The 25,622-nt window shown below is 37.3% G+C and overlaps 3 protein-coding genes across 4 annotated transcripts; 2 read left to right on the top strand and 1 right to left on the bottom strand.

Moving 5' to 3' along the window:
• Nucleotides 1–780: 780 nt before the first annotated feature.
• Nucleotides 781–8,438, bottom strand: LOC121955163 (adenylate kinase 7-like). Its single transcript, XM_042503001.2, has 18 exons — nucleotides 8,228–8,438; nucleotides 7,994–8,143; nucleotides 6,405–6,519; nucleotides 6,187–6,281; nucleotides 5,998–6,108; nucleotides 5,725–5,808; nucleotides 5,529–5,617; nucleotides 5,353–5,443; nucleotides 5,063–5,140; nucleotides 4,288–4,437; nucleotides 3,990–4,118; nucleotides 3,734–3,842; nucleotides 3,121–3,249; nucleotides 2,971–3,036; nucleotides 2,598–2,795; nucleotides 1,187–1,404; nucleotides 942–1,100; nucleotides 781–841 (listed from the first exon to the last, which is right to left on the bottom strand). Exons 1-18 carry the CDS (start codon nucleotides 8,309–8,311, stop codon nucleotides 806–808), a joined length of 2,091 nt encoding a protein of 696 aa, XP_042358935.2. The 5' UTR covers nucleotides 8,312–8,438; the 3' UTR covers nucleotides 781–805.
• Nucleotides 8,439–14,819: 6,381 nt separating this feature from the next.
• Nucleotides 14,820–20,855, top strand: actc1a (actin alpha cardiac muscle 1a). 2 transcript variants are annotated; one of them, XM_042503003.2, is made up of 8 exons: nucleotides 14,820–14,977; nucleotides 17,247–17,400; nucleotides 17,491–17,619; nucleotides 17,734–17,929; nucleotides 18,500–18,661; nucleotides 19,240–19,431; nucleotides 20,302–20,483; nucleotides 20,576–20,855. In XM_042503003.2, the coding sequence occupies exons 2-8, from the start codon at nucleotides 17,272–17,274 to the stop codon at nucleotides 20,717–20,719; spliced, it is 1,134 nt and encodes a 377-aa protein (XP_042358937.1). In that variant the 5' UTR covers nucleotides 14,820–14,977; nucleotides 17,247–17,271; the 3' UTR covers nucleotides 20,720–20,855. The 2 variants fall into 2 exon arrangements, with proteins under 2 accessions (XP_042358937.1, XP_042358938.1); XM_042503004.2 differs by having other exon boundaries at nucleotides 14,832–14,977; nucleotides 17,250–17,400.
• Nucleotides 20,856–21,445: 590 nt separating this feature from the next.
• Nucleotides 21,446–25,257, top strand: LOC121955858 (inactive Rho GTPase-activating protein 11B). The gene is made up of 8 exons (XM_042503945.2): nucleotides 21,446–21,739; nucleotides 21,818–21,914; nucleotides 22,686–22,942; nucleotides 23,479–23,630; nucleotides 23,716–23,817; nucleotides 23,911–24,084; nucleotides 24,174–24,255; nucleotides 24,941–25,257. The coding sequence occupies exons 1-8, from the start codon at nucleotides 21,564–21,566 to the stop codon at nucleotides 25,059–25,061; spliced, it is 1,161 nt and encodes a 386-aa protein (XP_042359879.2). The 5' UTR covers nucleotides 21,446–21,563; the 3' UTR covers nucleotides 25,062–25,257.
• The last annotated feature ends 365 nt before the right edge of the window (nucleotides 25,258–25,622 follow it).

The following is a 25,622-nucleotide window of genomic DNA, read 5'->3' as shown; positions in this document are numbered from 1 at the left end:
TGAACCGTAAATGTCTAACAAATGCTGAGCCAAGTTCTACATCAAGAGGCACATTAATATCTTTTTTATATTGAAAGTAAAGCTTTTAGTGTTTAAATTTGCTAGAACTGTAGATAACCTATTGCAATATACCTGCAATGTATTCTTTGGCACTTCCTGTGTTTTTCTGTATTATGTCATACCACAGTTTTATTTTGGGGCTTTAATATACCTTTTAATTTATATATATATATATATATATATATATATATATATATATAAAAATATATATTAGATGACATAGGTTTTTCTGAACACACTTTTGCTTTCATATCTAACACTCTGCAGCAGCCAATACCTTAATTTCCACTTTGTTGGCTAGTTGAGATTTTTGCACTCCTGCTTAGTTGACATATGATTTTCAATAAATCACTGTGTTTATAAATCTGTCTTTTTTAGCTCCTTAGTTCACTAAGTAGGTCCTCAGTGAAGCATTTGACCTCTGACCTTCTGAAAATGGCTGCAGAGCATCAACACAATAACCTGTTTGTTAACCATACATTAACTTTTACAACTGCAGAAAGGATAGATGATAGTAAAACCCTTTATCAAAGACTAATATTTATATGTGATTGAAAATGACACTTACTTTTGCTAAAGAGAATAAGAAACTTGTTGACATTTTATAAAGACATACCTAATGTGAATTTATTATCTAAATGTGCATTTTAAATTACAGTTCAGTCATTTTTTTTATCGTTTTAATAACTGTACAATAAACACAACCTCAAAAGATGCAAATCAATAACATGTATTGGATCATTTGTTATTCTTGCTGGTTGTTCCGTAGAAGATATTCAGCCTGAAAAAGAAACCAGAAAATATCAACTCCTGCATAAATTCACTCATATTCAACAAAAAGCACTTAATGTTCAATAGAAGTAGGTCTGCTGTGAAAATACCAAAAAGTCGACGGGGTCGTCCGGTTTGATCTTGGAGCACTCTAACATGGCCTCAGTGAGCGAGGGCATCACGTACTTCATCAGATAGTTCCTCAGAGGAAGAGAGTGAGCTTCCAGCAGCTCGCACTCCTGTCGCTTCACCTCCGACAAATTCTTCTGCTAATAAATCATAAAATATTAGTATTTACTAATAAGTACATCAATGTTTATTTTTGCACAACCATCTGTGAATGTATAAAACTTACCCACTCCTCATACTGAGCAGCCATCTCAGCCAGTGCAGCTTCCTTCCTGCGTTTCTTCTCCACAGCCTCTGCAGCCACTCTCTGCCTCCTCTCTTCCTCTTTCTTCCTGTCCTCCTCCTCCTGCTCCTCTGGACTCAGACCATAGTTTTTGGGAGCTCCCACCATCTCTGTGATCTTCTTCATAACATCTGCATACTCTGAATCTCCTGCAGTGACCTCTGGAGAGAAACAAGTCATTCTTACTGTAGAGAAACAAAACCATTGTGGAATGGCTCTCCACAGATCATTATGTTGTCGCCACATGTAAATCCTTGTTATTAAAGGTATACTGTTCAGAGTTTTTTTGTATAGACTGGTACAGAAGTAATCCCTCTCAGTCACCATTTATGACCCACTAAAAGTGTGTGGCAGAGACTCTGCTCTCTGCCCTCATTTTCCCATCATGCCTCTGCGCTGGCATTGGCTGTGGCCGGGAGTATAACGTTTTCAGTTTTCCTCAAATTTGGCACAAATGTCAATTGGGACTCAAAAATGAACTTATGTTTTGGTGGCCAAACATCAAAAGACCAGAGTCACTGTGACCTTGCGTCTGTAACATTTTCGTGGACAACTCAAGAAATTTCCCCAAATTAGGCACAAATGTCCATTTAGACTAGAGGATCACCTGATTAGGTTTTGGTGGCCAAAGGTCACTGTGACCTCACAAAACATGTCTTTGGCGATAATATTTCACTCAAATGTCCAATAGTATAAAATACTATAATTTTATATACAAAACGTCAAAGGTAAACGTCACTGTGACACCATAATGTTCTGTAAAAACATTTAACGTCATAAGTCAGAGACAGAAGGAGAGATGTTGGCCAGATACTAAACTGGTGTTGACCTTGAAACTGTGTTGACTGTTTAGATCTTTGGTGCTGCCAAGAGGAAGACGTTCGCAAAGAAACCTTGTTTTTCAATGAAAATGATGACTATTGAGCAACACTGTCAACTTTCATGGCTACATACAAGTCTTGACAGACATGGATGTAAACTTTACTTCTAGTTTTCTTCATGTTTTTCTATTGTAAAAACGCTCTTTTTACTGTGAAGACATGAGAGTGATGTCAATCTTCTACTCTAACTCTACATAAGAAAGTAAGTAAGCACATTTCCCAAAATGTTAAGGTGTTCCTTCCAGTTTTTGAGCTAAGAAGTAGCAAGCTCTTTTGAATATGACACAATGGTGTTTCTAAATTCTAAACTAGAAGAAAACAACAAATAGTTTAAAACATAGTTACATTTTTTTATAGTCACGTGTATAAAACGCAACACAGATGGGCAAAAACTTGCCCCATATGTCCATATGAGATCATTTTTAATATTCTTTCACAGTTAGATATGAACTATGTGTCTCTGAGGACAGTACCAATGTGTTCTGGGTGAATCTCAAGCTCATCAAAGTAGTCCAGCAAGGTTTCCTCAGCAGCACAGAGTTGTCTGTATCTCGTCAGGCGAGGGTTAAACTCCTCCTGTGTGTAGCGCATCTTCTCTGCCACACTCTGTGGAAGTCCCTGCACTCGCTTTGTCAGAAAATCATCTGTCGCATTGAGGGCAAAAACATGCTCTGGAGAACACAAAACAAGACGAATGTTTTGTTAGAGGTTTGGAGAGAGATTTGGGAAGCTCTGGCTTGTTTAACGTGCATTTCTCAGGATCAGTTCTCGTGCCTGCCTGGCTGTAAGAACTGAATATCTGTGTTCTACCTCTGTGGTAAAAAAAGCAGGAAAAACATTAACAACCTGGAGTAATATTCTTGTTGTATACGGGTGTTTTGGGCATCAAATCATGGTTCTCTGTGACCTCATCTGGAAAATTAACAAAACACATCAACATTAGTGTAGTTGGTATTAAACATTATGAAGTAACTGAATGAATTGAATGAAACTCACCAGAGAAAATCATCTTTGCCTGCTCGTAGGTTTTGAGGAAGCCATCGATAACAAATCCTTGATTCCTACATGGCTTTGAATTCAGCTTTTCTTGCAAAATGTCAAAAACTAGATGGTCTGCCAGTCGACCTGATGGACCAACAGAGTAATTTAAACCTAAAGTGAGAAACTAAAAGACTTTATGCAACAACACATCAATAATCGCTGAAACGGAGCATCTTAAACAGCGTGTGAATACAGGTGTTCCAGCACAGACAGTATGAGGAAAATAAATCATTTTTTGGCCATTAAGGGATGTTAACGTGTTCTAGTAGAGACACAAAATACAAGGATGAACCTGAAAATGAGCATAACAGGTCCTTTTAAAATCTTGCAGAGCGTTAAAGGCTACATGCCCTTTTCTTCGCACTGACTAAACATCAGACCTGTTTCTAAACAGGTTATGGAGTAATACATGTCTCTTTCTCATTTTTAATATCTTAAAGCTTTGTGTTCAATCGTTTCAGCATTGATGTTTAAAGTACTACGAGGCTGCTGTAGTCAAACCACAACTTTTAACATCAATAAAGTGAAAGATGTGGTTATCATTCAGGGCTGTGGTTCTATAACTAACCTGCATTCATGTCCATGCTTTTGTTAAAAATTTCCAGTTTCTGTTTCTGTGCAGCAGCTGCAACATCTTCACTGACATTTTCAGGGTCAGATTCATTCACTATCTCCTTCTGTAGCATATGGAAAAAAGGAAAAATAAGTATGTTTGAGTCAAACTGCAAATTAGATCTTCCACAAGAGGGCAGTATATCTCCTTTAGTTACATGGCAGCAGTGAAAATAAGACAAAATCAAATACCATCCTTTTATTTCACTGACCAGTTGTGCGATCTTCTCCTCAATGACCTCTTTGATCTTGATGTGGTGTATTTGGTAATGACCACAGAGCTTCTCTGCAACGGTGCTTTTACCCACAGCTGGAGGTCCAACCAGGCAGATTCTGATTGGCTGAGCAGATTAATGTAAAAAAGGGAAATCATGACATTAAAATACCACATAAAGGTGTTTGTATTGCTGTGGATGACCTACCAATTGAATCCAGGCATAACGTCGACCAGAATAACAGAGATTATATCTAAATATACATAAATGTTTCCTATTTGTGTGTAAGACTCACAAGTAGCTGCCTGGTGTCTTTGTATTCCTCCACAATGCTCGCCATGTTTTCAACCATCCCAGCTTCAGACGTCCAGCGGAGACTGAAGGAGTCTTTTATGATAAAAGCATCCAGGCGGAGGTTGATATTTAGGTACTCCAGCTCCTCTGGCTAAAGAGAGAAAATGGAAGCAGTTACCAATACAGATTTTTTTAGATTTAATATTTATTGGTTAAATAATTTTTTAAAAAGCCTTCCACCTTTTTTCCCCGAGAGCAGCGGCTATATTTAATCATTTGCTAACAAATAATTTTGAGTGTTTCTGGATTGAATTCTCACTTTGGGAGAAACTGAGTCTGTTAGAGCCATTTCTAGCAAGACTTTGTAATTTCACATTTTTGGAGAATCATTTGAATGCATCACCTGACCAGGCATCGCAGAATTTTCTCAATTGAAGCAGGTGTGTGAAAATAGTCAACAGGGAAGATGCAGAAGAGGACACAGTCTTCAACTGCTGTGTTTTTTTTTGTAAAATTTCAGTGTTATTGCTTGATTTATCTGTTTTGGTTTTTTCTTTGTTTTGCCACATTGATTTGAACCTTGGTTTTGAAAAGACTTGTTTTATTTTGGGGTATTTTGAAGTTGTTTGAACATGACAAATCAGTTAAGCATCTCACGGCAACTCTCTTAACATCCTGCAGTCAATCAACACCAGAAGAAGCCGAGATCATCAACAAAAACAGTGAGTAACCAAATACAGCAAAAGGTGAATATGCCATGAAATGACATACTGTACCTTAAAAGCCTTCATGGTGATGGCTTCCTGCTCTGGTACTTTGTTAATCTTTCCTGGCCCAAGTGTATCACTTATCATCTGAAGGATTAAGAATCAAAATAATTTTTGCATCCTCTTTTTTGTCATTTTGTCTTTGCTGTTTACATGGAGACAATTCACAATAGAATGATAGAAATTTTATATATATATATATATATATATATATATATATATATATATATATATATATATATATATATATATATAAATTCATTTTCATTTTCTTTAATGTATTGCTGCATTCATGTTACCTTTACAATATCCTCTAAAGTGTTCTTGGAGTCATCTACAGCAAGAATGTACTTTGACTTTGGTTTGAGTTCAATGATGTTTTGGATCACTCTGAAAAAGAAGCACAGGTCAGCCTTGAAGGAATGATCTAAAAAACAGTTAACATAAACATAGGAGTGCAGTGAGTTAAAATCACCCCCCAAGGTCGTATACGTGAATCATTGGGATGTAATTTGTGCCCTGTCCAAAGAAAGGGACTTTTGGAAACTGCATCAACCAGGACACCTGTTCAAAAATACAAAAGTTGAACAAAGATAAAATTGTAAATCAGGCTATTAGATACTACACAACAAATGTAGAGTAAACAGGGTTATTATCAAATTTCTATATACCTTGAAAAAGTAGTGAAAGAGGTTTTCTCCCTTTCCATACTGAAGACCACTAGCTACAACATAGCTGGTAAGCTTTGACTTTTTCTGTAAAATTGGAAAATCAAACAGAATTCATTAGGTTTAAAGGAATTTTTCGGTCTTTTCATAGTTAATTTCATTTATTTTTCTAGTGCTGAAGTTGGGACTGAAGAAAAAACTACACAGTGTAAAATGCTCCTTTTCTGCTGACATATTTTTGAATATGTTGAACTTTTCATCACAGTGTGTACTTACACCTCTGCCCAGTTTGAGCACAAGTTTCTCCAGATCATTGTGGTTTCTAAAATTGGGGTGTGGTCGTCTTCTTCTGAACTCTTCCTCTGTCAGCAGAACATCTGTCTCTTCCTGAAGAGAGAAATTACAATCGTGTTGGCTATGTTTTATGCGCAGGAAAAGTTTGCCTACATTTTCCTACAGGCTCACCGGATTCTGTGGTTTGGTCATGGCCCAGGTCATCACGCTCGAGACTAAGATGAACATTTTCCGAGACTTGTAGTTCTCCATCTCAGCATGAAGAGCTGTTTGCAAAAGATGGAAAAAGTAAAAGGAATTGAAAATTACATTTTACATTTTAGGTTATTGTAGAAAAATCTCAAGACAACACGGTATACTACTACTACTACTAAAGTCCAGCATACTACCTCTTATTGCCCATGTTGCATCTTCAACCTGCTGTTGTGTAGCATTTTCCGATATGTTGTACACCACAATGTCACACTCCATCAGGCGCTCAAGAAGCTCACCTCGAGTTGGTGACTGCCAAAACAGACACAGTATATACATCCAAATGTGCATTTTCTGTGATTTGCATTTTACAGAAATATAAATAATAAACATAAAGTTGACATAACATGGCACAATATAAATATTAATTACAAGTAAAAGTCCTGCTTTCAGATTTTGGATTCAGTGAAAGTACTGAAGTATTATCAGCTAAATGTACTTAAAATAAAAAAGAGTAAAAGTACTCATTAAATGTCTCCTTAACTGAATCTTTACTGGAATATTATTACTGATGCATTTATTTGTTGTAGTGTTTATTGGATCTTTTTTACTAGAGCTGCAAAGATTTGGCTATTAATCAATTTGTCAATTGAAAGAAAATTAATCGCTAACTTTTGATAACTGATTAATAGATTCAGTCATTTTTCAAGCAAAAATGTCAAACATTTGCTGGTTCTGGCTCCTTTAATGAGATAATTTGCTACTTTTCTTTGTCATTTATGTAAGTAAATAATGTATTATATGATAGTCTTTACATCTTCGACTATTGGTTGGACAAAAAAGCAATTTGAAGACGTCACTTTGAGCTCTGGGAAACGGTGATGAGCATTTTTAACTATTTTTAAAAAAACATTTTATAGACTAAACAATTGATTGATTAAATGATAAAAAAAAATCAGCAAATATTGATATTGAAAATAATTTATAGTTTCAGCCTTCCTATAGGTTAAAGCTGAAAAACGTCACTATGGAAATACACCACTACAAGTTAGAGTCCTGAATTCAATATGTTACTTAAATATAAGTACAGAAGTATTATCAGTAAAATGTACTTTAAGTATCAAAGGTAAAAGTACTCATTATGCAGAATTACTTCTTTCACAGTGTTTTATTATTATATAATATTATATTATTCTCTTTTTATCACCAGCAAATACATGAAAGAGCATTTTAATGTGGTAGTTCGTCCATGTGGAGCTACTATAAGATATGTTTTTTTACTACTAGGTAAATTGTTTGAAGTATAGTACTGCATCAGGTATTTAAGTAGCCAGTAGGCCTAAATATAACTTGAGAAAATATACTGGGGTAAAAAGTAAAATACAGTACGATCCCACATAGCAGAAAATAGAAATACTCACAGAAAGCAGGCTACAGGTACCTCAAAATTATACTTAAGTAGGTCTACAGTACCGAGTAAATATACTCAGTTACATTCCACCACTGCCAGTAACTACTAGTCAAATAAATGATCAAAAGTAGTCTACAATATTGTCAACTACAAATGTACTAATGAAAAGTGGAAAAAATTGTTATAGTCACTCAAGTAAAATGCAAGCAAAATTATACTTAAGTAGCCGACAGTGCTTAAGTGGATGTACTCAGTTACTTTCCACCACTAACGCTACCTGTACTATGTGTTTGCATCTTAGTAATATGCACCAGATTCCTGTAAAAAACAAAATAATGACAATAATAAATACCTGTTATTTAATGCCTGACTCACCGTATACTGTTCAAACAGAAAGCTTTCTTTTTCATCTTTGTTTGAAGGAGAAACAGTTCCCACTATCTGGAGGGCAGGTTCACCTGGAGGGGAGGTCTCCTCCTCTTCTGCCTCCTCAGAGGCCAGTCCGGCTTCACATGTCGATAAAAACTGTCAGCGTGGTCAGAAAAATACTGTAAAACCAGACATTTTACATTGAAACATACATATAGTCAGCTACGTAGGCTCATTTACCTTCGCGATGTGTTTGGAGGAATACCTGTCGACGTCGTTGATAAAAACACGTTTGGGAGGAGGTGGTTGCTTTTTGTCCCCCATTTTAAAACGGATAGGTTACAAATGCTCTGCGTTTTATTTATAAGAAACTAAAGTGCTAGCAGAAATGTGAAAACTCAGACTGGTAACGTTAGTCGACATTTGTGAGAAAAACTGTTGCGTTGTGGATCCGTTGCTATGGACTCATTGTGGTTGCTACGGCTCAGCCAATGAATTGCTTCGCGGACAATACGTAAGGCCGACACGTTACGCATCACTTCAAGATATTTTAGCAATATATTATATAGGATATAGATGAATTGGCTTAAAAGACTACCAGTCTTTTATATATTTTTAAAGACACTGATTTTAAGACGTAGGCTTCTTGCCAACTGTTGAAAATGTCCAAAATATAATTTGGCGTAACTGTTGAATTATTGAGACATTTGTTTTGCATACCATAGAGGTTTTTGTTCTCGTTCTTGTGTGTGTGTGTGTGTGTGTGTGTGTGTGTGTGTGTGTGAATATATATATAAGCCTTTTTTTGTTGACTTAAAAGCTGCCCAATTTCAACATATTGAGTCTAAGCACACAGGAATAAGCATTCTTATGACAATACTTGTATAATATACTATAAATGTGTAACTTTCATTCACCTTAAACTTCATTCACCTTAACTTCATTTGTCATAGTCAACACTAATTATTTTACAATGAGGCCTGCTTTTACTGAAGTAAAGGCAATGCCACAGTATAAAAATACAAGTAATGAAAGTATTGGCATCATTATGATCATTGATGCGGGTAACACTTTTACGTGTGCCACAGCTGTTAAAAGTGGTGCACATTTACTGCTGGGTTGCTTAACTTATTATATTACATCAGAATTTTGTTGATTATATTTTGTATCAATAATCTAAATCTGCAAAGTGACTAATGACAAAACATAGGAATACTTAAAATTAGTATCTTAAAATTGTATTTAAGTAAAGTACTTAAATATAGCTAAATTCCACACTGGTATCGCTATAGTATTCCTCTAATACTTCTATTTATCACCCCCCATGTGGCTCCCAATCCAACTCCTGCCTGCTCAAGCACACACAGGACGCAGAACAATGGAGCGCTGACATGGAAACTTTCAAAGCACCCTATATATTTATAGAGCTGACTTTATCTGAGAAACTGCTGCCAGTGCTTGAACAGGTCTCAGTAAAGCACACCCTGTCATATATCCACAACACAGTGATACTGAAGGGAACTGCTACATGGATCATTGTTTCTTGCCATGTATAGTAAACCTCTAAATTTAAATGAACCTCTTGTCTTTTACCAAGTGCTCTTCATTCAGCCTGAAATATATTTCATCATGGAATACCGAGACTTGTATTCCAAAACAGGGAAATTAAGGAACTGGATCAGTTTCCAAGAGAAGTCAGGGAATATCTAGGAATTCTAAAAATGCATCAAAATCAACCAGAAATTATTTTACAGCATAACTAACTATAGCATGCTCATTCACTAGTTCATACCTTAAAAACAGGAACAATCAGAGACAGACCGATAAATTAGCTGATATTATTGACCAGTTTTAGTGTATCAGAGATATTGTGCTGTCATTATATTATATTGCATCGTAATGTATTAGCCATTAGGTATCAGGGAATGAGTTTCAGGTAATTTAGTCACACTGTCTCCATTACATCATTTGTCCACAGCTTGTAATTACAAGTTTCTTTTTCTCAAAATTTCTTGGTCACAATTCTTTAATATCCAAATTTAAGAGCTTGCTATCAAGAATGTTGACAATGATAGGAAGAGTACTTAGTGATTTACCTTATTATAACCCCAAATCTGCAGCTCCTCTCTGCTTTACAAAGCTTTATTGCCAGTTACAAGACATTGTTTAGCTGCAACTTGTTTTAGTTCACTCTCATCGCTCTCAGTAGTGCTCAGCACTAAACTGCACAGACTGACAAGGTAAGAGACTAGCTGGTGAACAAAGTGGAGCACTAAGCAGCTAGAGATTCAGATATATCTCTCTGAAGTTGGTAAGGACCAAAAACAGAGCTACAAGGGAGTGAATACTGGCCAAAAATACGACTCCAAATGATGAATATCGCTGGATTGACTTTTTAGTTGTTTTCCTTTGTTTTGTGCTCAACCCTTATGGGTTTATGAAATACCATTACAATATTGTCACAGTTATCTATCCAACATTTACTGCTCAGTCCCCAAACAAAATACTCAACAAAGTCTGCCACAAAATAGTTTCACCTTCTAAATCATCTGCCACGTTAGGATACGTCAATGTTGTGCTCAAAACTTGTTGACGTTGCCCCCAAGTTATTGACAATTGATAATTATTTTTAAAAAATGTATGTATAGGCAAATGTAAGATTTCAAAACGTCCAAATATTAACCTTTTTATTGTTCTCAAAGGCGGGTTTCTGTCATTTTATAGAAAGAATGATTTTAGGTGATGACAGCGTTTGATGTAATGGTCATATAACAAAATGTTTCAGAATAGCTGCTGATGTGATTAACATGTCAACCAGCATGCAGTTTGTCAAACGCTGCTGAGACAGCAGCTGTTTACAGCAGGCATGTGACACATTACGATGACGGCTGTTGCCAAGAACAACACTGCATGTTCATCATCAGTGGCTGTTCCTGGCATTTACTCCTGCAGTGATTTAGTTTTGGTAATTGTAAACTTCTGGTGTGATGGACGTGTGCAAAACATTGCCATCAGAGTTATGGTATCTGCAGTTTCAAAGTTATTAACCCTTTGAACCTGAGCAAATTGGCTTTATCATATTCTAAAACTTGTGAACAGTGCAATGAGCAATAAAAGAAGAAATGACCTAAAAATTAGAAAGAAATATGTATAAAAGGCACAAGAACATTACTAACAAATAAGTTTAAGAAAAGTAAAAAAGAAAAAGACATAAAAGTGAAAGAAATTAAAATAATAATAATAATGTTTATTACTTTTTAAATTTTTTACAAATGAAATTTGGCAAAAAGTACTTAAAAAATATATAATTCTGTCGCATAATTTTAAAGATATATTTATGATAACTGAAAATATACTTTTCCCCTAGCTTTTTTCTTTTTTTTCTGCAAGCACTTTCCATTGCTTTTAATTTATTTCATTTTTTTTTAAAGAAAAAATCTCAATCTACTTATTTCTTGCAATTTTTGGAACATTTCTGACCAAGTTGCTCACTGTCTTTTTTCCCATGTTTCCAAATGAAATCACAACAATTTGCTCAGGGATCAACGCTGTATACACACGTAAAAGGCGTCTGAAGGCAGTACAAGAAACATGATGTCACTTAGGGTTTCAAAGTGTTAAAGTAACTCATTTATGCATTTATAAGTCAGAAAAAGCAGCAAATCTAAGCTGTAGGAAAGTTTATTAACTTATCTAAAGTAGCCCGCTTGAATTCAGCAAATTTTACCTCCCTCCTGACTTAGTAGTTGAATGTGGAAATGTTTCTTTTTACTATGATACCAAAAAAGCCCGTTTCTTCCATTTTTGTACAAAGTTGGATTTAAACATCTTCCAGCAACAGATATTACTCAACTGTATGTGCCATAATTGCGGGAAATGTGGCATAAAACACACCTGATTATTTTTTCAGTGTATTTCTTATAATGTATGTCAGCACTGTATGTTCAGTGGTAAACAAACCACTATAAAAGCAGGACTTGATTGTTAAAAAGCAGTTGTTGCTAACAGCTGCTAAAGTGTGTGTGTGTGTGTGTGTGTTGAGGGGGTGGGGGGTGCAGTACAGAGGGGGCAGCTGTCAGGACAGACAAACCGTGTGCTTCCCACATGCCCTTATAAGGACAAATGTCCCTCAAAACCATGACCCATTTAAGACCAATCTGCTTTATCCTGATAAAGACCTGGTGATAAAGACAGGACTCTGCCAAAAAGTGCTTCCTTGACTTGAGGCGAGCTGTTGACAAAACACAGCGGCGGTTTCATCCAAAACTAACGTGATGTCTCTGAATCCTAGTTTTTTCTCAATAATGTGCAGCAGCTGTTCCCTTTACTGAACAGTGGAGTCTGCTCCAAAAACGCAGACTGAACACACATATTGCTCGGTTGATTTAAATGTTAGAAACTCATTTACAGTCATTTAATAAGACTTTGTTGTTAATTCTTTGTTGTTATTTTTGTTTTATTCACCAGGGAATGTGCGGTTGATTTGGACTTTGTGGCCCGCAGAAACTTGACTGTTGTCAGTGTTCAGAAGTAAACCTTCTCAGGTACTGTACTTAAGTACAATTTAGAGGCACGTTTCTTGGGTATTTCCATTTCATGTACTTTATACTTCCACTCCACTATATTTAAAAAGGAGAAACTGTAAATTTCACCTCACTATATCTGTTTAACAGATTAAGTTACAGTTTAGATTAAGATTTTATAAATGAAACATACAATCGCTTCATAAAATATAATGTATTGAAACAGATTGAATACCAAAAGTATAAAGCAGTCCAAATTAGCTCCACCACAACCAACAATAAAGTAATACTTACATGGGATATGCTTTCATAATGATCCCCTAATGTATTAATATCATACAGGCAGCAGCCAAGTATTTTTTTCTTTACTTTTAGTTGATCTTTGCTGTATTAAGTACATGTAAGTATGTGTTTTTTACTGAGGTATTGCTACTTAACTTTACTTAAAGGGACAGTTCACTCTAAAATTAAAAATACACATTTCCCCCCTCACCTGTAGTGCTATGTGTCAGTCCAGATTGTTTTGGTGTGAGCTGCAGAGTTTTGGAGATATCAGCTGTAGAGATGTCTGCTCTCTCTTCAGTATATTGGAACTAGATTGTACTCGGCTTGTAGTGCTCAAAATGTCAAAAAAATACATTTTAAAAACTCTTTCCAGAAATCATGACCTAGTTATTAAGGATAATCCACAGATCTTGTTGTTAACAGTTTCATATAGGAACTACTTTCTTTTTCCCTCTCGCACTCTTTTTTTTGGCTAACATCATCATCACAGACTGACGTACACAATGCCCTATTTATGTTAATGTTATGTTAATGTTAATGATACGTAAATGTTCTGTTGACTTTTGCGTAAGTTATCTAGAGCTACAGTCATCTTTCACTCAGTTTTTCTGTATATGGTATATGTTCAACTTATGTTTCATAATAATCATAATTTTTGTGTTGTCTCTCTTTCTCTTTGCTCTTGAAAACCAAGATGTCTGAATTACTGAGATTATCATGGTGTTTAAATTAGTGGATTAATTGATTTGTCCATAAAAATAAAAATTAATTTTGATAATCATTTTTTCTTCATTTTATGGGAGATAGAAAAAGATCTGAATATTTGATCATAATGTCAGTTGTTTGACATGAAGCCTCTTTAGACTCTTTAAACCCTCTTTAAACTCTGTATACAGTGGTGATTCATCAGAAAATTCACCTCCGACTGTATCAGTTGGTAAAGGTACAGTATGTGAAAGTAACTCAGGTCTCTTGTTATGTAAAAGCTTGGTATGGAAATAGATAAGTAGGTTAGTAGCGTCTCTCTCTGAGGTTCATTACAGCACATGGCTACAAATGGAATATTTCACAGTGTTGATGGTGTGGGGGGGTATTTACATTCTTACTGCTCTCACCGTGGCCTGATAGGGCTCCAGCATGGGGACGTAGATGCTGTGGGGGCAGTGCGAGGTGACGAATAAGGAGCCTGAGTCCTGGCCACAGTCTGCAGACATGCAGCCGCTGGCACCTGTTGCACTCCATTTCCCTAAAAGGAGACACTGGAGCCAATCAGAGCTCAGAAGCGCTGCTTGTCGTTCCCTGCACAGGCCGTCCCAGGGATCTGTCGTCTGCTGGAGGTCTGAGACCTGGCCCCAGCACCCTCCCACCCACCTACTCTCACAATATTGCCTGTCAGCTGTCTGGCATGTTTCTGGCCTTCACACATGCCACCACATTGGCAAACGGTCACAGGCAGGTTCCCCCTTAGACCGACTCCTTAACTAGATTGCTCAGACAAGATCTCAAATTACCGTCCTGTCACCCACACCCCCAGTGCCCTGCTCGAGCTTAGTCATATTAGCACATCCTCAGAGACCTGAAGGGCGGCTCTGTAGAGTATGAATGAGAGAAAGATGCTGCCATGTATGAGGCGAGAATCTAAGCTTATCTAGCTGATGATGTAGCAGTTGAGGTGTTTTATGAGTGTCAAAATCTCTCTGTCACATCTAATTTAAAGGCCAAAAGTTGATTTAAAGGGCTTAAAATGATTCTTAAATAAGTCACAAAATAATTTGACATCTGAAATACAATTAAGGTGTACACTTCTTTAAAAAAAAACAGATATATTTGGCTCAAATGTGCATTTTGGGATTTGATGGTATGCCAGAGTTTATTAATTTCACACAAATCTATGTCAAACTGGATAAATCACAGCTTTTTGCATGTAACCATCCATCCACTCCTCAATTCTGTCTTTACACTTTTGTCTCCAAGGCAACACCTCTCCAACTTTGATGGCATCCCTGACACAGGATCCACTTTCCTGAGCCATTTTGCTAAGCAGCACTTAATTTGGGCTTGTGTGAACTCCTGAGCCCGCCCACCGGCCCCCAGCCTCAGTATGCCGGGACATATTTAAGGACCCCCTCGCACCCTTGGCCCTTTGTCCCAGTGGAAACTCCAGTCTTGTGGTAACAACTTGGTGAGTGCCTTTGCAGTCTTCTTTCATTTCTGCTGTTTTTGATTTAGGTTTTTTTTTCTGGACTGTTGGGATCAGGGAGGATGAACAGAGGCTGCTGCTGTAGGACATTTTACTGCTACAATATGGATATATTTTTTTAGAGCTGGAAGTTGTTTTGATTCTGTGATCAGAGCTGATAATGTGTTGTTGGGTGGAGGATGAGACCTGAGCATACAAGAGGGGGGAGAAGTGGAAAAAAGAAAAAGAAATGGATAATTGGTGGTGTTCAGAGTTCAGAGAGTGTTGCAAAAATATGAAAAAGGTCATCCAGATTCATTAAAATTGACCTGCAGAGGAGGAAAGACTCTGAGGTTTAGGATGCAGGGATGCTTGCTGTGGAGAGGCAGGCACGAGGCTCTAACTCAACTTGATACAACCTGAGAGAAACTTATTTGTTGATACACTTTTAGATTAAACAAGTATTATGAAGTTTGACTGTTTTAATGCTAAAAAGAATCAAACAACTCAGTGTGTTAAATAGAATATTTTATGGCAGGGATTAAAACAGTGTGGAAAGTTAAAAACTCACCACTGAAACCCTCAAAAATCAAAGTCTAGTCTGATTTCCTTGACCGGGACAATGAGATGTTTAATTTAATTGAGACTTTCCTGGTTAAATGAAATAGTTGATAATAATGAAAGTTGCTTTTTATCATCAATACTGCTCTGAAAAGACCAAATACAGTAACTACAATTTTGGTCAAAGATTGAGTTGCGACTGATACTTTGGATATCTGCTGTATCTTGTAACAAACATTTTCTGGTTCAGTGTTGTTTTGTTTGAGAGAAAACAGGGTGTAAAAATTGCAGTAACTACAACATCAAACCAAAACCACAGTAAATGAAGTTACTGCTCTCTGTTTGGGTTCAGGCAGATTTGGAATACTATCGGGTCGAGGAAAACAAGCGTCTTACAGGAGATGGTGAATGACAGAATGAGGGTAGTGCAAATACCAAAATAAGTGATACGATAAGTAATGAAGATGATGATGTCGAGTAATTGGGCGGGTCATATGTTGATAACTGTGGTTAGCCTTTGTATAGCACAATATCAGCTATTTAAATGCAGAGTAATTTCACACATAACGCTTATTTATTCTATACTCTACTTGGACATAATTCAAATCTGATTACGAGAACCTAATGCATAAATGCAATGAATGGCGTCAATAAAGCCTTGAACAATATTGCCACCAACGTGTCAGAGCCAGCATAGACGTAGATTTTGTGCCCCTCAATATTTAGAACATGTGCATCTGTCCTCCCTAATAAAAACTGGAGGAGACAACTTTTATTTTGAAAAGATTAATGGCATTTACGTCATAAATTCATGCAGAGAAGGCACAAATTGGTACATAAAAATTCACCAGATTGAAAGAAATTTCTCAAAATTTTCTAGTGGAGGGCACCCAAAGTCCTTGTTTAATATAAATCCCCCCAGTTTGAGACAAAACATAATCCCTTGAGAGCCAGTCTTGTAGGGAAACTTCAGAAAGATGTAGACAGGTTTGATTTTCTTGGTCAGAGTTAGCTCATTTTGATAAAACTGTCTACAAAAAACAGTCTAATCTGCAGAGCTGAGGCTAATTTCCATGAAACCATATCCTGTAATGCAAAAGCAGCCATTTAAACTGAACATACACATGTTGAATTGGATGGAGACGCCTGTATGAAGAGGGGGGATGCAGGATGCACTTGGGATGCAGGCTGTGTCCAGAGATCCTGGAAGGATCAGAGCACATGGTCTGGCTCCAAACAGAAGAGTCCACTATATGAGTGGCGACAGCTGAGGAGAGAGCCAGGCCTCCTCCTGCCACTTGTCAAAAGACACACCGCTTCAGCTGTTAACTGGCCCCGGCTTAACGATGAGATACAGAGGACGGGTTGTGGGGGCGGAGGAGGGTGATATGGGCCCAGAGGCTGAAAATAGACCTGCGAGAGAGTGTGTGTGGGCCGGGTCATGTCCTGTTTTGGCTTTTCAGGCAGCTGTGAGGCTCAGGGAGGAGATTAGAGCGCTCAGAGGTGTCTTCGTACTAAACATAGTGCTACATTGTTTCTCAGGACGGCATTATTTTGTTTTCACACGTGACATACAGCTTAAAATGGAAATATTACACATTTAAACATGATTGGGATATTATTTCCTGCAAATAATTACTTTGATTTAACTGAAACTTTGTTAAAACTAAACTAATGTTTTGCCTGTGTTTTCATCCCCCATCTTGAACAGAAGGCCAGACCAGAAAAAACCAAACATGTGTGACGACGACGAGACCACCGCCCTGGTGTGCGACAACGGCTCTGGCCTGGTCAAGGCTGGGTTCGCCGGTGATGACGCTCCCCGTGCTGTCTTCCCATCCATTGTTGGACGCCCCCGTCACCAGGTAGGAATAAGGAAAGATTTCTGGAAAATTATTGTAGCTTCATGGCAGGCAGTCTGAGATTCTGAGACGTGTTTGCTTTTGCGTTGTCAGGGTGTGATGGTGGGTATGGGTCAGAAGGACAGCTATGTGGGAGACGAGGCCCAGAGCAAGAGGGGTATCCTGACTCTGAAGTACCCCATCGAGCACGGCATCATCACCAACTGGGACGACATGGAGAAGGTGACGAAAAACAAAAAAAATATCTCAAAATATTTTTCTTTTCTTTCATGACTGGAGCCTAACTTTGAGTCATTTCTGTCCTTGGACTTATTCCTCCCTGCACCTGCCTCACAGATCTGGCACCACACCTTCTACAACGAGCTCCGTGTGGCCCCAGAGGAGCACCCCACCCTGCTGACTGAGGCCCCCCTCAACCCCAAAGCCAACAGGGAGAAGATGACCCAGATCATGTTTGAGACCTTCAACGTCCCCGCCATGTATGTGGCTATTCAGGCCGTGCTGTCCCTGTATGCCTCTGGTCGTACCACCGGTGAGTCTCTGCCAAGGACTTTAAAAGAATACTTCACCAAAAAAAGTAACCATTTGAATATCAATTGCTCACTCCGTGTTACGTTGAATTCATGAGGAAAAGTTTGTTTTTCTTGTGTGCCTCCACAGTTAAAGGAGAATCTAAAATAAGCAAAAATTCTTAATGAACTGAAGTTATAGGGACCATGTTTAACAACAGCAAAATCATATCAAAACATCTGTCTACAACTCTCACACAACTCCTACAGTATAATCCGGGTCTCATTTATCCAGTCATGCTCAGTACTTCCCAAACACATGCAGTTTTGCTAAAATCGTACTATTTAACACTTCTGCATACGTGTAACACCTTGGAAGCACAAAAATTGATTCTGTGTTCCCTGAGGAGGCATGTGAGTCAAACAGTGTTTTCCTCACAAATTCATCACTGGATAAGTACTGATGTAGGTAAAATTATCAGCTTATTGGTTAAGTTTTTAATTCTGTGCATAACATTGCAGGTCGATTAAAACGCAGACTTGCACTTGCAATATGTGTTGTCCTCTGAAAAACATCTGCTTTTTGTGGACAGGTATTGTGTTGGACTCTGGTGATGGTGTGACCCACAACGTGCCCATCTATGAGGGTTACGCTCTTCCCCACGCCATCATGCGTCTGGATCTGGCCGGTCGCGACTTGACTGACTACCTGATGAAGATCCTGACTGAGCGTGGCTACTCCTTCGTCACCACTGGTAAGACGGCACCAGCAATTAAAAGCACAGACACACCAAACCTCACCGGTGTCTTGGCCAAAAAGGTGGTACTTAAACACACCACAAAGACTACAGCCAACGGCCAACCGGCACGTACAAACAATAACTCCCCATACCAGCAGGCAGCAGTAGTCGGTATTCGTCAATTGGAAAGAGAAACCAGGCTACCGACAAGACGGATTTAAAACACTAGTTAGCCAGTTAGCACATTAACAACATAACCGATCTCATGCCATCTTGGCTTTAGTCGTTTGTTTGATTTCCTCACTCGTTCACTGAGCTGAACTGCCAATCAGAGTGATTTCATTTACAGACAGACTCTGCCGGGTCTGACAATAATTGAACATGCTAAATCGGCCAAAAAACAGCTGACAGAAGATGATATAATGATGATATAAACTTTTAATTTGTAAGAGAAATAAATCCCCTTTTCTTCATCTTAAAGCCGAGTGAACACCTGGCTCTTGAAATCAACAAAGAAAACTGTTTGTAGATTATGTATCAGAGTTTTATCATGTGAGATTAATCGACTAATCTGTGACATTTCCTTCTTCCAGCTGAACGTGAGATTGTGCGTGACATCAAGGAGAAGCTGTGCTACGTTGCTCTGGACTTTGAGAATGAGATGGCCACCGCTGCCTCCTCCTCCTCACTGGAGAAGAGCTATGAGCTGCCCGACGGTCAGGTCATCACCATCGGCAATGAGCGTTTCCGCTGCCCCGAGACCCTGTTCCAGCCCTCCTTCATCGGTGAGTCATAACTGACCACCAACACTCAGCAGCTGTAAACACAGCAAACTCTGCAAGTCATATTTATATCTGATTAAGTTTCAAGTGCTGACTTACTTCACTGAGTGACGAAGGGGAGATTTTTCCCCTTTTCAAATTAAGAAGATGAAGCCATAATGATCAGTACAATTTGAGATTGAAAGTAATGGTAATTTTTTAACAATACCAAAAGTTCGATATTTATAGGAATAACATATGAGAAAAACAGTAATTTGATATAAAATAAAATAAAATAAAATAAAATAAAATAAAATAAAATAAAGCATAAGTTTTAAAAAAAAATCATATATGTTTTAGAAATGTGTAACTTATTTCTCTCTATATATATTTGTTTTATAAGCATCATGTAATCTTTCAGAATTTTTTTGGCACCTCACTGTAGCTGTAAACTTATTTAAGAATTTATTAATGTTTTTCAACAACTGCAACCCTTCCTCATATAAATAGATAACCAATTATAATACAGTAAAAAGAAGTTAAATTAATATTAAATGTCTTCATAAAATACAGAAAAATATACTGTACACAATCTGCATTAACACACATACAAAATATTCTTATACCTGCTTATAACTCCAATTAAAGTGTGTCAATGATGACTTGTTGAATGTTTATAAACTGCGAATCTGCCAGTCTTTTTGGATTTTATTACTTTTTATTCTTTGTTTTACCATAAAAAATTCTGTCTTTATTTTTGATACTATTATTATGTTTTGTATATTACTTGTAATATTTACAATATATTTTCTGCATTTATTTCCATATTTGCATACATGTTCTACGTGTGTATCAGCCATATGAACACTCACCTTTGTCCTCTCACCTGCACAGGTATGGAGTCTGCTGGTATCCATGAGACTGCATACAACAGCATCATGAAGTGCGACATTGACATCCGTAAGGACCTGTACGCCAACAATGTGCTGTCTGGTGGAACCACCATGTACCCTGGTATTGCTGACCGTATGCAGAAGGAGATCACCGCCCTGGCCCCTAGCACCATGAAGATCAAGGTGAGCCGTCATCAGCCGGCACTAACTGGTTAAATTCCACTATGTTGCAAAATATGACTGGTACCAACCTGTACCTCTGCTCCTCCCTGCAGATCATCGCTCCCCCTGAGAGGAAATACTCCGTCTGGATCGGCGGCTCCATCCTGGCCTCCCTGTCCACCTTCCAGCAGATGTGGATCAGCAAGCAGGAGTACGATGAGGCTGGCCCCTCTATCGTCCACAGGAAGTGCTTCTAAATCTCCAACCTGCACCAAAACCCCGACTCCACACCAACTGCACCAGCTTTCCATCCATACCTGTATTTCTACTGTGCCTTTTGCTGTATATACATGTTCTGTTGTAATAAAAATAGTTGCTTTTAACTAAAAAAAAGTCTTGAGTGTTGGAGTCTCAATATGCAGGCGGCTGTGAACATATCACAAGATGTCAAAATGCCTGTTGATTTGGCATATATCATTTCCTTTTAGAATTTCATTCTATCTAGCCCAGAAAAAGACTTGCCAGCCAAACACAAATTATTCTTACATGCCGTTTATACTGTGTGATTTCACCTTTACATCTTGACATTTTCCACTTATCGAAGAAACTGCTGTCATTTCTTTTGTAAAATATAATTTCTTTTATCTATTAGTTGGTATAAAATAAAATATCATGAGGTCAAGTGCTGAAATCAGATCAGACACTTGTAGTACTAAGGCCAACATTTTTGTGCTACCTCTTGCATGTTATTAATACCTCAAGTATTAACCCTTAAAAGGGACAGTTAACCAAAAGTATATATTTTCCTCTGACGTGTTATGCTATTTATCAATCTAGATTGTTGTGGTGTGAGTTGCTGAGTATTGGAGATATCGGCAGTAAATGTTATTTTCGAGTTGAGAGCTCATATTTACCACCTTCCTCATGTGCCCTGAATGCAGCACTCCGTCTTGTCAACTGTGGCACAGGTGATTTAGATGAGCAAACCAGCTTCCTTCATTCACCAGTGATTTCACCAAGTGAGTGACACATGTTATGTTTTCTCAGCCAAAGTCTTGTTGAACGGCTTAGTTTTTGACTTCTGTCAGTGATATTTACACGATGAAGGTTACAGACAGTAATGTGCTTCGGTTTCACCTCCATGTTATTCATGGGATAACTGTGAAAAGCTTTGAGAAGAGAAAGGAGAGACTTTTCATCGGTGGTGCAAAGACCTTTGGTGTTCCTCTGGAGAATTTACCCAGGAGATACATTCCCGAGTTTGGACTGGTGCCCTGGTGAGTTACGTTAGGAAGTGTATCATTTTTAACAGGTCAGAGATTCATTTTTTTTTTTTTTAACATGTTGTGTCTCAGCTTTTTGGTGGATGCTTGTTCACATCTGCTGGAGCGTGCTGCGACTGTAGGCCTGTTCAGAAAACCAGGCTCTCTTCCTCGCATTAAGACCCTCAGGGTAAGATTTTAACCTTTTGACCTTTTGCTAATATAATTTCTACTGGAGCAATAGCGCCACCTGATGTTTTGCGCAAACACTTATCTGATTTTTTTCTCCTTTTTTATTTTTTATTTTTTATTGTCATGTCATTTCATGTATCTTACTCATTAGCACAAGTATTGACATTTCTTTTTTAAATGAAAAAGTGAATAAATGTGTCACCCAGCAGTACATCAGAATAACAAACAATCTATATTTAAGAATACATAAAGATAGATAATGACAGTAGTTACAGTGTGGGTTTAAATCTTACAAATGTTATTATAATTTTGAAATTGTAGAAAAAAATCATCTGTCATAACTGCATTAATCTTTCCTCCAACATTTCAACCTCCATCACAGCAACAAAGAGCAAAGAAAAAATAAATAAATAAAAAATTGCACAATACAATACAAAGAGTAACATTTGCTAATACATAAATGCATGTCTATGTGTGTTTGCACACTTAAGACTTACACACACACACACACACACACACACACAAATGTAATAAGAAAAACAATACAAATAAATAAGAATATAAAGTGCAAATACAACAAGTAAAAAAGAACAAAAAAGAGTGCTCCACTCTAATATAGAGAAGTAAATTATAACAGCTGCTATGCATTATTCTTTACCACATGATAATATCTTGACCAGTTAGACCATCTTTTTTCAAATAGTTTGCCATATATTCAAATTTCATGTGGCAAGATGTGAGTCATTTTCCCCTCCTGTGTCTGTTTCAGGCCAGGCTGAACAGAGGAGAGGGGTGTCTGTCCACAGCCCTCCCCTACGATGTGGCAACTCTCATCAAACAGTTTTGCAGAGAGCTGCCGGAGCCGCTGTTCCCCTCTGAGCTCCACGCAGCTCTGCTCAAAGCCCAGACACTGTCCAACCAGCAGGACAGGACTTCAGCCCTGCAGCTGCTGTCCTGTTTGCTCCCCGCCAGGAACTCCTCTTGTCTGCACTACCTGTTTGACTTCCTTTCCAAAGTCTCCCAGAGGTTTGAGAGAAAACTGTTATTGTAGGGATGTTGAATCTAAGTTGACAAAGAGCGCTGAGTGCATGTGACAGTATGTCAGTCTGCTAGTATCATGGCATTGTAGTAGTAAAGGAGCACCATTGTGATCATATAAAGTTAAAATTGATTTGATTTCATATGATCTGCAGCTCAGTAAAAACTTGGAAATGGCAAAAGACTTAATTTTCCCCAAATAAACAAACAAGTAAAAAAAAGTCAAGACATTTACAGTATAAATTAATGCAGAAAAAGTAGAAATTGGTGCATAAAAAATTGCCACAATGCAGTGAATTCACCTCACACCCTTTGGTGGGATGGTACTGACCCTACTTTGGGAATCACTGGTTTACACTGAGGTGAAAACAAGTATAACTGTCTAAAAAATATATTTTCATTTCTTTTCTTTTCTTTTCTACAGTTTGATTTTTTTCGCCAGACAGGATGCCACAAATTTTCAAGTGATGCACAAATGACTTCATTTCATTTGTCTCCCTCCTCATTGAATACACTGCTGTCAGGTGTACTGAAAATTTGATGACCAGCTCCAACCTTGCCACAATCTTCACACCGTGTCTTTTACCGCCTCCCAACAAGACCGAGATGTCCGAGGGGCGACTTGAACTGAGAGTTCTCGTCCTGCGCACCTTCATTGAAAATCCTCACTTATTCGGTAACAAACCAAATCACTTTAATTTTAATTGAGGGTGTCTGATTGGATGTCTGCAACGTTCAGATCTTAACTATATTTGCTTCAGGTGTGATTCCTAAAACTGTTTTGGACAGTATGGACTTTCTGATGGATTTCCATTTTGTAAAAGATGCAAAGAGAGGACATCGAAAAAGACACAGTTTCAAAGGTAAAAAACAAATTATTGAATTATGTCATCAGCTTTGCCTCGTTAGAAAGCCTCCTTTGTGCTCTTTAATTACATTTCCCCGATTTCTTACAGTGATAAGGTCTGTGAAGACGGTACCCTGGATTCAGGCAAGGTCAAAGGTCAGACATGCAGTACCTGAGCAAAGCCAAGTGTCCACCCCAGGAGACAGACCAGCACTCAGGAGAAGCCTTGGGAAGGAGACTTTCCCTAATATCCAGCTGTTCAGGACCTGTATGCCATGTGCAGGTAAACACAACATGAAGAAAGAAACTGTATGTAAATTTGGTGAATCTATTGTTCTTGTACAGAATTTATTATATTAAAAATGTTTATAGGGCAAGGTTTCAGCCCTGCAACTGCTTTGTTGGACAGTCCCACCAAAGACTCATATAAGACCCCACAAGACGGACTGAAAAGGTAAATTATTAAAGCACTGACATTAATTTTGCAGGATTACTTTACAGTGAAGCAGTTAACTATTAAGCAAACAAGGGAATACGTGATTAGAGATTGAGTGTTGAAGCTAAATGGAGAGACTGAAGGGGAGATCTTATTTCACTTGTATTAAAATTCTTTTTGTTGGTATGGTGCACATTTCTTGATTTGTAATCTATTTTGCGGGATTGTTACTTTACAGAACTGATTACTCCACACAAGACTTCTTCTGACCTCTGTGGTCAAGGGATCTCTTAATTTTATAAAGAAAAAATGTAGCAATAATAATAATAACAATAACCATTTTTTGTTGTTTTTAATTTTCCACTAATATGCACCTAAATGTCCATAATCATATCTGGCATAGAGACCACATACCAGAACTATGTATAAAATAAATGTGTAGGCTTAGCTAACATGTGGCTATGTTCTTTTTGTGCATTTATATATATATATATATATATTATCATGCAAGTGCTCATCTTTGAATAATATCTAGCATCTTTACATTTTGCACTTTTTTTGCACATAATCAACAAATATTAAACTTTACAACTGTTGTTAATTTTTTTTATCAGCTCCATGTTAAATAACTCCAACATTGCAAAACATTATTCACATAAATCTTTTGTTTCTTATTTGTTTTTTGTCCTTGTTTTGTTTTCAGAGATCTGCGTTTGGGTCATTTTCCGAGGTTCACTCGAGGACACGATGCAGAGGGCTCTCCTGTGCTCACTAGTGTCGGAAAACTGCAGTTCACACCTTGGAAAAGACGTTCTTCACTTTAATGTTCAGGTGACGAACTCTGATACACCTGATTCATATTTATAAGAGCTTTAGTGTCTTACAGCAGATAAGTTAGATTTTAACATTCTACATTTTAATTAATTTTTGTATTTGACTATATATTATATATCAAGACTAATGTATGGATGAACTGTCACCACACTTTTATATCCAGTGAATAAATTTTTTAAAAAAATAGTTGTATTGTATCTTTTTTCTTCACGTTAGCCTATATATTTATAACAGAAGTGGTTATGGTAAGTAGTCTCTATGCCAGAAATGTATATGGACATTTTTTTTTAGGTATATATGAATAGATAATTAAAAAGAAAACAAGGAAATGTTTATTATTATTTTTATTACTATTATTATTATTATTATTATTATTATTATTATTATTATTATTATTCATATTATTCATATTATTCATATTATTATTATTATTATTGATATTATTGTTGTTATTATTATTATTAGTAGTAGTAGTAGTAGTAGTAGTAGTAGTAGTATCACCATATTTTTCGGTATAACATTACAAAATGTCTTGACCACAGAGGTCAGAG

Source organism: Plectropomus leopardus, chromosome 16, assembly GCF_026936395.1.
Source record: "Plectropomus leopardus strain MGB_pleo_1.0 chromosome 16, ASM2693639v1, whole genome shotgun sequence".
NCBI classification, from domain to species: Eukaryota; Metazoa; Chordata; class Actinopteri; order Perciformes; family Serranidae; genus Plectropomus; species Plectropomus leopardus.
Note: the sequence above shows the minus strand (reverse complement) of the source record. Positions and strands in the feature narration are given on the sequence as shown.

Coding starts and splice junctions, on each gene's coding strand:
- LOC121955163 (XM_042503001.2), bottom strand. CDS start 8,311: ATGGGGGACAAAAAGCAACCACCTCCTCCCAAACGTGTTTTTATCAAC. Junction 5,444..5,528: donor CACGTATACGACCTTGGGGG/GTGATTTTAACT, acceptor CTTCTTTTTCAG/AGTGATCCAAAACATCATTG. Junction 1,405..2,597: donor GATTCACCCAGAACACATTG/GTACTGTCCTCA, acceptor GTTTCTCTCCAG/AGGTCACTGCAGGAGATTCA.
- actc1a (XM_042503003.2), top strand. CDS start 17,272: ATGTGTGACGACGACGAGACCACCGCCCTGGTGTGCGACAACGGCTCT. Junction 17,930..18,499: donor TGCCTCTGGTCGTACCACCG/GTGAGTCTCTGC, acceptor TTTTGTGGACAG/GTATTGTGTTGGACTCTGGT. Junction 18,662..19,239: donor CTACTCCTTCGTCACCACTG/GTAAGACGGCAC, acceptor TCCTTCTTCCAG/CTGAACGTGAGATTGTGCGT.
- LOC121955858 (XM_042503945.2), top strand. CDS start 21,564: ATGAAGGTTACAGACAGTAATGTGCTTCGGTTTCACCTCCATGTTATT. Junction 22,943..23,478: donor CTTTCCAAAGTCTCCCAGAG/GTTTGAGAGAAA, acceptor CACTGCTGTCAG/GTGTACTGAAAATTTGATGA. Junction 23,631..23,715: donor TGAAAATCCTCACTTATTCG/GTAACAAACCAA, acceptor TATTTGCTTCAG/GTGTGATTCCTAAAACTGTT.